Source organism: Vollenhovia emeryi, unplaced genomic scaffold (assembly GCF_000949405.1).
Source record: "Vollenhovia emeryi isolate VEMERY1.0 unplaced genomic scaffold, V.emery_V1.0 DF939864.1, whole genome shotgun sequence".
NCBI lineage: Eukaryota > Metazoa > Arthropoda > Insecta > Hymenoptera > Formicidae > Vollenhovia > Vollenhovia emeryi.
The window spans coordinates 5,190-17,515 of NW_011966502.1; the positions used below are offsets into that span (position 1 = coordinate 5,190).

General features: G+C 47.3%; 1 protein-coding gene across 1 annotated transcript; it reads left to right on the forward strand.

Annotated features, from left to right (window-relative positions):
- The first annotated feature begins 10,475 nt into the window (after window positions 1-10,475).
- LOC105556655 (tigger transposable element-derived protein 6-like) lies at window positions 10,476-11,789 on the forward strand. Its single transcript, XM_012003749.1, has one exon. It carries the CDS (start codon window positions 10,476-10,478, stop codon window positions 11,787-11,789), a length of 1,314 nt encoding a protein of 437 aa, XP_011859139.1.
- Window positions 11,790-12,326: the final 537 nt, after the last annotated feature.

Sequence of the window (12,326 nt, forward strand, 5' to 3'; positions counted from 1 at the left end):
CTACCTGAGGGACAGGTGGGTCGAATACATCGACCAAGGCGCCGTACGCCGACGGGAGAGACTGCACCGGGGAGTGCCCCAGGGTTCCGTGTTGGGACCATTCCTCTGGAACCTGGGGTACGACCCGGTGCTGCTGTTCCGCTCCCCCCCGGCTGTCACGTCGTCTGCTACGCGGACGACACGCTCGTGACAGCCGGGAGTCGCGATTGGGGGGAGGCCCTCACCAGGGGGCGAGTGGCAGCGGGAGCGATAGTCGACTCTATCCGCAGCCTGGGCCTCGAGGTGGCACTCGGCAAGACCGAGGCCGTGATGTTCCACGGCAAAAGACGTGGAGCACGCGGCGCGCCGCCCGAGGAACTCACCCTGGCTGTGGGTACGGCCCTCGTCAGGATCGGCCACGAGATGAACTATCTCGGGTTGATCCTCGACGACCGATGGAGCTTTGCGAGCCACCTTGCCAGAGCCGCAAGCAGGGCGGGAGTGAGAGCGGCCAAGCTTGGCCGGCTCCTCCCCAACCTTGGCGGCCCGGACGGCAGGGTGCGTCGGCTGTACGCCAACACGGTTAAGTCCGTGGCGCTCTACGGGGCTCCAGTTTGGGCCCCAAAACTCGCGGCATCGCGGCGCGCGCGCGCTCAGATGGCGCGTGCGTTTCGCCCGATAGCCGCGAGGATCTGTAGGGCGTACCGGACCGTGGCGTACAACGCGGTGGCGGTGATCGCGGGTCTCCCCCCGATGGAGTACGCGGCGGAGGAACATAGTAACATGTTCCTCGAAAGCCGCGACTCCGAGGGGAGACCCATAAGATGGTCGGCGACTCACCGTGCTCGGCAGGGACTCCGGCACCGGCGACGCACAATCGCCACGTGGCGAGAGGCGCTCTTAGCCTCGGGGAACAACACCCCGGGGCTGCGCGTCGTCGGGGCAATCGGGCCCCTCCTTGACCAGTGAGTCGATAGGGGATGGGGTGGACTGTCCTTCCGGATGACCCAGGTGATGACGGGGCATGGCTGCTTCGGACATTTCCTGGGTCGGATCGGAAGGGAGCAAGACTCCCGCTGCCACCATTGCAGCGCGACGGACGACACCGCCCAACGTACGTTGGGCGAGTGTCCGGCGTGGGCGGACGAACGGGAGGCGCTCGTCCGCGTGATAGGGCGGGACCTCTCCCTTCCAGCGGTGATTACCGCAATATTGGAAGAGGAGAGGTCCTGACACGCGTTTGCCTCCTTCTTCGAGAAAGTCATCTCGCAGAAGGAGGCGGCGGAGCGGGAGAGGAGGGGCCAGATACCCCTTCCCCGCCCGCCACAGCGGCGGCGGCGGCGGCGCTGGGCTCTGGGAAGACTTCCCCGGGCCCGGCCTGCCCGACCGGCCGCGGGGGATGGGGTGGGAGCTGGGTCAGACGGAGGAAGAGCTGACGGGGAGGCGCACTCTCCCCCAGTCGCCCCTCCCATGACGCGGAGCCAGGCGAGAATGCTACTCGCCCGTGCTCCCGCTCCCGCCCCGCCACCTACTCCGCCGCCCACACCACCGCCCTGACAGGCGGGGGAGGGGCTGCCCGCAAGTCGCGGGTAAGACCCCTCCCCGCTTAGTGGGCGGAAGACCGCCGCGGCGGTAAGGAGATGGCCCTCCCCCAACGGTAACGGGGGAGGCGGCCTGGGACTGGCGGGCTGGGGTTCCCGTCAGGCCCTGCCTCCACGGAGGCGGGCGGTGGAGGTTGTGACCGCCTCTGCCGTCCAGAAGAGTAGTGGACTCCCCCCGCGGGGGGAGTCCCCCCTTCCCCCATAACACCGGGGGAGGGTGCGCGAGGGCCCGCCCGTCAAACGGCGGGCCGGTGCGTGGGGCGTCCAGAAGTAATGGCTTTGCCAAGTCCTGGGCGTCCCCCAAGTTACAGCACCGCGCAGGTCACCGTGTGGTTTCAATGCGGTAAGCCCAGCGGTCGCAATGCCAGCGGCCACTAGGGGGGCAGTCCCACATAACCCGGGCCACTTTGTAAACTCCCTTCCCAGAGGGGGGCCCGGGTATCCATAAAGGATTTCCACACGTAAAAAAAAAGTAGGTGACGTCCCCTATTCTCCATACACTGAGTAAATCGATTTCTGGCGTTTGTCATGACTCCTGCCAGCATAGCAGGCGTTATGTTGGCAATTTCTTCCTGGATGTTGGTCTTCAAATCTTGTAGGGTCCTTGGATGGTTCACATAAACACGGAATTTCAAAAACCCCATAGAAAAAATCACAAGGGGTCAAATCGGGAGAGCGGGCCGGCCACTCCGAGAATTGAAGTCACGTTCAGAAAGTTCCTGCACAATTGCCATCTTGTATGGATGGAAATGAAGATCATCATGAAGAATTCTCCTCACAGAACGATCGGAAAATCCAAGGGCAGACGCATGTTTGCGCGCAGAACGCCGTGGTGATCGCAACATTGAAGCTCTCACTGCCTCAATGTTCTCAGGTGATCTAATGGGCCGAGGGACTCCAGTTCTTCGTCTTGTCGCACTTGCAGTTTGTCTGAACGTAGTGACCCACGTAACAATTGATTTCCGGTCCGGGACAGGGGCCAACGGGGCTAAATTAAAGCGATTCCGAAAGGCACGCTGGGTTGCGATCACAGAACATCCGCTCGAAAAGTAGACCTCAACGGCAAACGCACGCTCCTCGCTGTTCCAACGCATGATGGCGACTGAACTGTGTCGGGGCAAAACTTTATAGTCCCGCCTCTCGATCGAGACCACTAGCGCTCCGCTACGACATCAACCGACTAAATGGCGCACATTTTAAAAAAGGAAGTTATGCTGCCGCACCTTGTATAAAAAAATACGGGTCTAATACTTTTTCTGCTCTACAATATATCCGAAGCGCATTGAAATCGGTGAGGGACACTTCCGACCGTTCCCTTGTTAGAAGATATAAACATTAATAATAAAAAAATTTTGTTCGAATGTTTCAGATAAATACAGCAGACTCCAGAAGTCCCGCAGATTGGCAACTCGTATGTACCATATCTCCGCCATTTTTCAATATTTTGTACAATAAAAACTATGTTAAAACACCTTAGAGTATAAGTATGTATGTATGTATCACTTTATTTCCCCCTTAGGGGTTAAAGTGGCGCTTTTGTAGGGAGCGTGCCCGAACCCTTTACACCTTCAATCCACCTCCTCCCCTATCCACGCGACCTGGCCCTTAGTGACCATTACATTCTGGTTCCCTCCTTCCCCACACCCTTACCCCTCTCATTCTGCTCACCCATCCCCCCGTCCACTCGTTCTCTCCTCGTCCTCCTCTCTCCTCCCTTCTTTTCACGCCTTTCTTCTATCTTCCTTCTCTTCTTTGCTCCTCTCTTTGCTCCTGTCTCTCTGTTCTTTTTGTCCTTCCGCTTCTTTTTTCCCACTCCTTCATTCCTTTCCTATTCCTCTCTCTCGTGCTCTTCCTTCTCTTGTTCTCCTTCTCGTCTTCTCCTTTCCTCCCTGTAATCATATGTTTCTATAATGTTCGTCACTCCTCACCTCCCCTTACTTTTTCTCCTCCCACCCACCTCCATTCCGTCCCATCCACTCCCATTCTCCTGTTCTCCACTTTTACCTCCCTTTCTTTGTCCCTCTCTACCCTTGCCCTCTCCAGCCTTCTAAATCTTATCGTCCTTCGCTCCATGCTTATATCTTTATCTACTCTCATCCCCCACCTCTTTCTCAACCAATCCATTCTTTCTAGTAACGTTTCTCTATCCTTCTCTTTTATTATTTCCACTATCTTTACTACCTTCCCCCTCCTATACTATCTCCCTCAGCTCCGGTATCCTCCCTAACACTTCCTTCGCTGCTCTTTCTATTCTCCACTTTCTCTCTTCCGTATCCTTATCCTCCACCCCTCTCCATATCATCCTTCTCCTCCTTCTATCCTCCCTATCCTCCCTATCCTCTCCTCCCCCTTCTCCCCTATTTATCTCTCCTCCCTTCAACCATCTCCTCTTTTAATCACCTCTCCTTCTCCTCCTTTCTTTCCTCTATTTCCTTTTTCCCGCCTTTCAGTCGGTCTTCCTTCCTCCTCTCCCCTCGTCCTTCCCCTCTCTCCACTCCTTCGCTATCACCTCTCTCTCCCTTTTCCTCTGCTCCTCCTCTTTCACTATCACCTCTCTATCCCCTCGTCTCCGCTCTTCCTCTACTTCTCCACTTCCTCTCCTGCCTCCTCTGCCTTCGTCCCTCCACTCCTCTTTCCTCCGTCTCCCTCGTCCTCCACCTATCCCTTTGTTACGTCGCTCACCGTCCTCCTCTTTCTCTTCGTCTCCTGCCCGCGTTCTCCTCTCCTCTCCTCCTCTCTCTCCTGCCACGTCTCTTCCCTCTCGCCCCACTACTCCTCTTCTTCTTCTTCCCTCCTTCGCCTCTATCCACTCTCTCTCCTCCTTTCCTTCCGCTCTTCTCCTCCTGTGTCTCCTACTTATCCGCTTTATCCGCTTTCTTCTCTCTCACCACTTTCCTTTGTTTTCCGTCTTCCAGCTTACCGGCACACTTACTTCTGTCTCCTCTTGCTTCGGCTTTCGATCTTTCGACCCCTCCAACCGATCCCATTCGCTCTCGTCTGTCGATTTCGCGTTCTCGCTGCCACTACTCCTCTCCATTACTGCCATCGATCTCTCGAAACCTCCCGACCAATCCTCTTCCTCTTCTGTATCGATTTCTCGATCTCCTCCGTTCTCCCCCACCACTTCAGTCCTCCTCGCTCCAGACTGCCAAACCATGCCAACTCATCTTCCTGTCCACTCCTGTTTCTCTCCTATTCTTGACTATTTCTTCACTCCTCCATTTCCACTGCCACTTCTCCGTCTCCTCTTTCCATCACCTCCTCTTCCTCCCGTTCACTCCTCTCCAACCTTTCCTTTCACTCCCTTTTTCACTCCACCTTCTCACTGTACGTCTTTCCTCCTCGCCATCTTTACTCCCTCCTCCGCTTAGAGTATAAGTAAATAGTACATAAATTTTTAAAAATGTACAAATTATTAAGAATAGGCTAGTTATTATTAAGAGTGTAGAGTTCAGCGCATTTCTGTTTCAAGTGTACAGACACATATTCGTCGGTTGTCTGTACAGCATAACGAGTCGAGCGCGACTCGAATAACTTCGGCAGCTTTCGTTCCGCGAAGCGACACCGAGTGTCGTACCATGCTAGGCGAATTAGTACTAAGGCACATGTCCACTAGTTAAGCACGCCAAGTATCGGCTCGTGTTCTCATATCGGTTAAAATAAATTGTTTCGTACTAAAAGACACGTGATAAACTATTTTTCCCGGCCCGTTCACACCATCCTGCTCCAACACAAATTATTCTCATAACAAAAAATTCCACAAAAAATGCTCATTTTCGGCCGTCTAAATGTATTTCCCCTCTTAACAAAGGACTCAAACAAATACATCATGACACTAATCCTGGTTCTAACAGTACATTTTATATAAACACATACATTACTATATCGTACATTAAAGGCATCAGTGACCTAATTCGTCATTTCCTATGGAACAAAGGTTTAAATAGGGTAGAATGGGTACAGTTGTAACGGGAGGTCGGTTGTAACATTGCGAATAACTCGACAAACGTTCACGATGGCGCACCTCACCCAAGAGGTTAGGGGGCTGACGACATGTACTAACTTGCTCGCTAGTCGTCCACGTCGCAGTGTGCGTGCTGTGTGCGTCAGGAGGAATTGTTATGTTTTTACGATAAAACGTAAGTACTAAATCGTAAACTATTTTTCATTTCCTTCTTTTATTATGAATCCTACACATATGCGCATTTTTTCTAACAATAATTGGACATTAGAGAATGAATATATAAAAGGTTCGTTTCGCTATCGTTATCCATTTTTTTAATAAAAATTAAATAATATCGAGAGACACTAAAAGGACGATTGTAACATTGTCTCTGTGGTAGGTTGTAACGTTACAACCAACCGTACCCACGTTTATCAAACTAGTATATAAAATTGATTATTTTGTTTTGTATGTCAAATGACTTGTATATAAAATTGATTATGCTGTTTTGTGTTAAAGGTTCTGACTTGTCTTGAGGTCTGGGAAATGAATAAAAGGGCTTCACAATCTCTATGTATTTCAGATCCGAGCGTCTTTATTGTAACTGACTCAATTCGTACATCTTGTCTTCTTGCTATATTTTCTACAGCGTTACCAACCGCGTTTTACAGCGCCCTCCGACGTAAAGAAAAGTGTACAAGTGCACTTCAACTCAAAAATAACTAAAGTACAAGGGCGCGAGATACAAAAGAAAATGTTCAAACAAAAATTAGAAAACAAAACAAATATTACTCGTAACACTCCCACTTTTAATTTGCTAAATTTTGTCAATAAGGGGTAATAGACAAACAAATGCAGTTATTGTTAAACTTATCTCATGGAAGTGGTTTGGTTAAAAAGTCAGCTAATTGATGTTGAGACAAAACGTATATGGCTTCAAGTATACCATTATCGGCACACTCGTGAATGAAATGAACGTCGATGTGTTTCGTCAACTTATGATGTTCTGCATTCTTGACCAGTCTGATGGCGCTTTGATTGTCCATCAGTAGCTTCGTCGGTTGTTCCATCGGTCCAGTTAGCTCCTGAAGTAATGCCCGCAACCAAACAACTTCTTGAGCTGCATTGGAAGCAGCCACGTATTCGGTTTCCGTCGTGAAACGTGCAACGCACTTTTGCCGTTGTGAACACCATGTAATTGGCCCGTTTGCCAGAGTACTGACGTATCCAGACGTTGATCTTCGAGAATCCATGTCGCCAGCAAAATCAGCATCCGCAAACATCTTAAGGTCGACAGTGTCTCCACTGTAAATGATTCCTACGTCTTTTGTTCCTTGGAGATATCTTAAAATCCGTTTAACGGCTGCCCAGTGCTTTCGACCAGGATTCTGCAAGAATCGACTCACTTGGCTAGTGGCGAACATAATATCCGGACGTGATACTATTGCCGCAAACATGAAACTCCCTACTGCCTCACGAAATGGGACTTGACTCATATCTTGCGTTTCAGTGATGTTCGTTGGGCTGTCGTCATTTGTTAGTTCGGTATTTGGATCCGCAGGTATTGCGTTTGGTTTGCAATCCTGCATGTTAAACTTCTCTATCATTCTTGTAATGTAACCCTGTTGGCTGATGAACATCTTCTTCGCTGTCCTGTCTCTCTTAATTTCGAGTCTAACGAAGCATTTTGGATCGTTTACTTTTATTTCGAATCTTGAGCCAAGTTCTGTTAGAATTTTGTCGATTATCTCAACTTTCTTGCACATAACAAGACCGTCATTCACGTATAATCCCAGGAAGATCTCGACACCTTCATATTCCGCTCGAAAGACACATCTATCTGCTTCCAACTGCTTGAAATTGAACTCTTCAAGAAATTTGATAAATTTCTTGTTCCAGCAGCGAGGAGATTGTCTCAATCCATAAAGACTCTTCCTTAATCTGCAAACTAAATTTGGATCTTCGGTTATGAAGCCTTCGGGTTGTTTCATGAACACTTCTTCTAAAAGTTCGCCATATAAAAAGGCGGTCTTGACATCGAATTGTTTGATGTCCAAGTCATTGATTGTTGCTAGTGCCAGTAGTACTCTAACTGAGTCATACCTCACTACAGGTGCGAAGGTCTCCTTGTAGTCTATACCCTTTTTTTGTAGAAAACGCTTCGCACAGAGTCGTGCTTTATATCGGTCGACTGATCCATCAGGTTTACGCTTGATTCTATAGACCCACCTGCAGTCGATCGCTTGACGATTCGGTGGTAGTGACTCCAGGTTTCATGTTTCATTTTTCTTTAACAATGTCATCTCCTCTTCCATTGCTAATTGCCATTTATCAGCAACTTCACTGGACATTGCTTGCTTGTAGGTGTAACGATACCGCTCAACTCTTCCCGGTTCTGGATTCCGGACAGGACTCCGGCGGGTACTATTTATTACGCGAATAAATACGGTGTTTAGTCAGACGCGCGGTTCTGACTAACGGTTGGAAGAGTTGGCGTTCTTATTCCGGTGTTGACGTGCTGTGTGTCGGCTAAATGAATCCTCCGTTCCTCCTATTTGCCGAATATGCTCAGCTCCAGGGCCGTCGGGAGGAAAGGAGGAAAGGATCTTACTAGTGAGGTAAATCGCTTGGAAGGATCGGAAAATAAGTCTGACAAGTGTCTATCTAGTTGAAAACGATAGGAAAACGAGGTTTATTCATGGATAAGATACATGGGATCGAGGAAATTACAATAGGTCCGCCCTGTGATTAAATACAAAGGAGAAAAAGGATTAGTAATACAATGGGTCCGCCCTGTGATAAAATACAAAGGAAGAACAAACGAAAAATTATTAGATGGATAATGTACAAAAGTACACGGCCGGATCGGAATACGGGATACAAAATAATAGGGCCGGTCGGATTAATCGGAAGTACAGAAAACCGCCGCTGGATCATAAGGTACAGTAACCGAACGGATTCGCTACGTTCTGATTTGCGTGAAAACTAAATAATTACAGTGTTTAAAATAATTACGGCGGAATAACTAGGAAACGCAAGTATCGCGGTATGGTATAAGCGGAAACGAGATAGTGAACAACTAAAGATAATGTACCGGAATATTTAAGCTGATAATTAGTATAACGATATTAATATTGTGTAACACTGGATCGCGCTGGGAAACAATCGTGGAGGGTGGTTTTATGCAGGATCCTCTGGTCTGTAAGGGAGAAAAGTAACGGGATTACTTCTACGGAGCTTAATACTAGAATTAATTGGAAATTGTTTTCCCACCCGAATATTTCCCCCCAAAACTCTAACACCGGTCAGGAACAGGAAAAGGATCTGGTCAGGACAGGAGCACGCCAAGAAGTACCTCGTGCGTGCGTTACTCCGCTCCGTCAAATCACGAGTGTCCCTGATGCTAAGACGGAAAACGGAGCCGGATATAGGTTAGGGACACGCCCGAGCAGCGCCTCGTTATGCGTACGTTACTGCGGAGATACTCCGTCCCCTCGAAACACGGAGGTGCCCGTGGTCACGGGGAGAACGGAGCCAGGGACGAATACAGGAGACCGGTACGGGAATAGTAACATGTGTACATCGGGCAACACCCCGTTTCTTGTACGTTACTGTGGGGCTGGGGCACACGACGGAGCAGCGCCTCCACCTGTCGTGTGCTCCGGTATGGTATATCGCCGACGGACAGGAGCACCCGTGAAATCGGCGTATACCGCAATGGAGGTACCCACTGCCGGTTGTCGTCGCTCGGAGCTCCGAGCGAAGACTGACTCTCATCGCCTGCTCCGGAGGGGCTTTTATACCCCCCGGATGCAGGCGCGCGGGTAGAGGCGGCGGGGGCAGGCGCGGCGTTGCCGGCTATCGTCGACGTGGCAACCGCGCCGCTATCGATCGCTCGCTCGCACCCGGTAGTGCGTTCTCTCTCGCGCTTGCGCCTCCCCTGTCGCCTTCGTCACATAGGATTGAGGCTCTTCTGTAACCATTGCTGCACATGCCAGATAATGATCTTCACCGAAGCGAACAAGAGGATGCAGTGTACTTCGATCTCGAAGCACTCGTTCTTGAGACTCTTGATTATTCGTGTTATCTTCGATTCCATCGACGTTGTTTCCCTCTGCCTCTGTCTGTTCGTCGTCCTCTTCTTCGATTTGAGCATTTACAGTTTCTTGGGTGTCACATATTTCATACAGAGAGGTGATAGCGCTGGATTCCTCGTCCTGATTTCTGCTGTTGCTCTCGTTGAATACAACATCTCGAGTTATGGTGAACTTTGATGTACTTGGATCGAGCACTCTGTAATTTGAGCTATCTCTATCGTAGCCTACGAGAGTCATCTTCTTTGATTTGTTTTCAAATTTGGATCTAAACTGTTTTGGGACGTGAACATACACCTCAGAACCAAACTTGCGTAGATGATTGAGTGTAGCTGTTTTACCTGACCACAACTCGTATGGTAGTTTCTTATCCAACTCTCGTGGTCTTCGGTTTAGAGTATATATGCTAGTATTAACAGCTTCTGCCCATAGTCCAGGTTGAAGGTTGGCTGCAAGCAACATGGTCCGGACACCTTCCACGATTGACCTGTTCTCTCGATCAATTCGTCTATTCTGCTCAGCGGTATATGGGGCACTGTGAATGATTCCTTTGTCTTTAAAATACTGTCTAAATTGCTCGTAATTACTTGTATATAAAATTGATTATTTTGTTTTGTATATTAAACTATTTGTATATTAAATTGATTATCTTGTTTTGTAGATGCCACGCGTACGTAAACGTTTAACAAAGAGAGCAGAACATGACATAACCTGTTATATGGAGGCGTATGAAGATATAAAAAATAGGGGGATGTCAGTACGATCGGCAACAAAAAAATACAATTTATGTCATGTGTCTCTATCAAGATATAAAAGAAAAAGGAAGCTGCTGTTGATAATATAAATCTTCCTGTAGAAATGGGTTATAAAGCTCATAATAAAGTTTTCACTCAAGAACAGGAAAGAGAGCTATCAAAATATTTAATCCGTTGCGCTGATATATATTTTGGACTTACAAAAAAAGAAGTAAGAAAATTGGCATTTGAGTTAGCTATAAAGTATGATCTTGCCAGACCAAATACCTGGGATGAAAACAAAATAGCCGGAGAAGAATGGTTTCGTTCCTTTATGACAAGAAATGCCGAATTGTCAGTAAGAGCGGCCCAAGCAACCAGTTTGGCCACAGCTACAAGTTTCAATCGAACAAATGTTGAAGCTTTTTACGATAATTTAGAAAAAGTCTTAGATCGTCATCATTTTGAGCCACAAGATATTTACAATATGGACGAGACTGGAGTTACGACAGTTCACAAACCTAACAGAATAGTAGCCAAACGTGGAGTACGACAAGTAGGAGCCATAACCTCAGTTGAACGTGGAATGCTTGTTACAGTACCTGCTGCTGTAAATGCTTTGGGTAACACTCTACCGCCTACGTTCTTATTTCCAAGAGTTAAATTCCAAGATCATTTTATAATTGGTGGACCTGTTGGTTGTGTTGGTGCTGCAAATCCATCAGGCTGGATGCAGGAGGATAATTTCTTAGTTTTTTTGCAACATTTTCAAAAATATTCAAATGTTTCTCCATCTCACAAGGTATTACTGTTGATTGACAATCATTCATCGCATGTCAATATAAAATCTCTGGACTTTTGCAAGGAGAATGGGATCGTTCTTTTATCATTTCCTCCACATTGCACACACAAGCTCCAGCCGCTTGATAGATCTGTATATGGGCCACTTAAGAAAGCCATTAACACTGCTAGTAATGCTTGGATCCACAACAATCCAGGAAAAACTATGAAAATATATGATATTCCTAGTATCGTTGCTACCGCTTTTCCATTGGCAGTAACTCCATCCAACATTCAAGCCGGTTTCACAAATACTGGAATATCCCCATTTAATCGCAATTTATTTACTGAAGTTGATTTTGCTCCGTCGTACGTAACGGACAGACCAAATCCTAATACTCCTATCGAAACAGTAAATGAGAATCCTTTAAATCCTGTTGATATGCTGACTGAAACTCAAGACCACCATGAGATTTTTCAAGATTCATTACGAGGTAAGGTCGTAACAGAAAAAAGAGCCTACGATAAGACTGCCAAAAATCAGCAAGACTTTTCAACTAAAGCATTGGAAGAAGTGATTTCTAAACGCGATATACTGACAAGTGCACTATCTGAAAATACACCATCGACCAGTAATGTTGTTTTTCCCCGGAAGTAGTTAGGTCTCTCCCAAAAGCTTCTGAAAGAAAAGTTACAAACAGAGGGAGGAAAAAAAGATACACGGCAATTTACACTGATAGTCCTGAAAAAGAAATTATAAAAAAAGAATTCGAAGAAAAATAGGACAAAAAGAAGGAAGCACAATCAAAAAAGAAATTAAAGAATTTTGTTGATAAAGAAAATGAAAAGACGAAAAGTGCAAATAACAAGAAAAGAAACACAACACATATCAAAAGAAAAGACACTCTGTCTCAGGATACATCCTCTGTGGATGAAGATTGTTTCTGTTTGGTATGTATTGATTCTTATAGTAAGAGCAAGCCTGGAGAAAAGTGGATCCAGTATGTCGATTGTAAGAACTGGGCTCATGAGAAGTGCACTGCTGGAAATCAGTATTATGTATGCCATAACTGTGATACCGACTAATCACATTTACTATGTTTTTTATCTTAAAAAAGTTTATTTCATTGTTTTCTTCGTTTTTTTTGTTTTAGATTTTAGTTGATTATAAAGAAAATTATATGTTTTCTACGTT

Excerpts from the sequence above, each read along its gene's own strand:
- LOC105556655 (XM_012003749.1), top strand. The coding sequence starts at position 10,476 with ATGGGTTATAAAGCTCATAATAAAGTTTTCACTCAAGAACAGGAAAGA.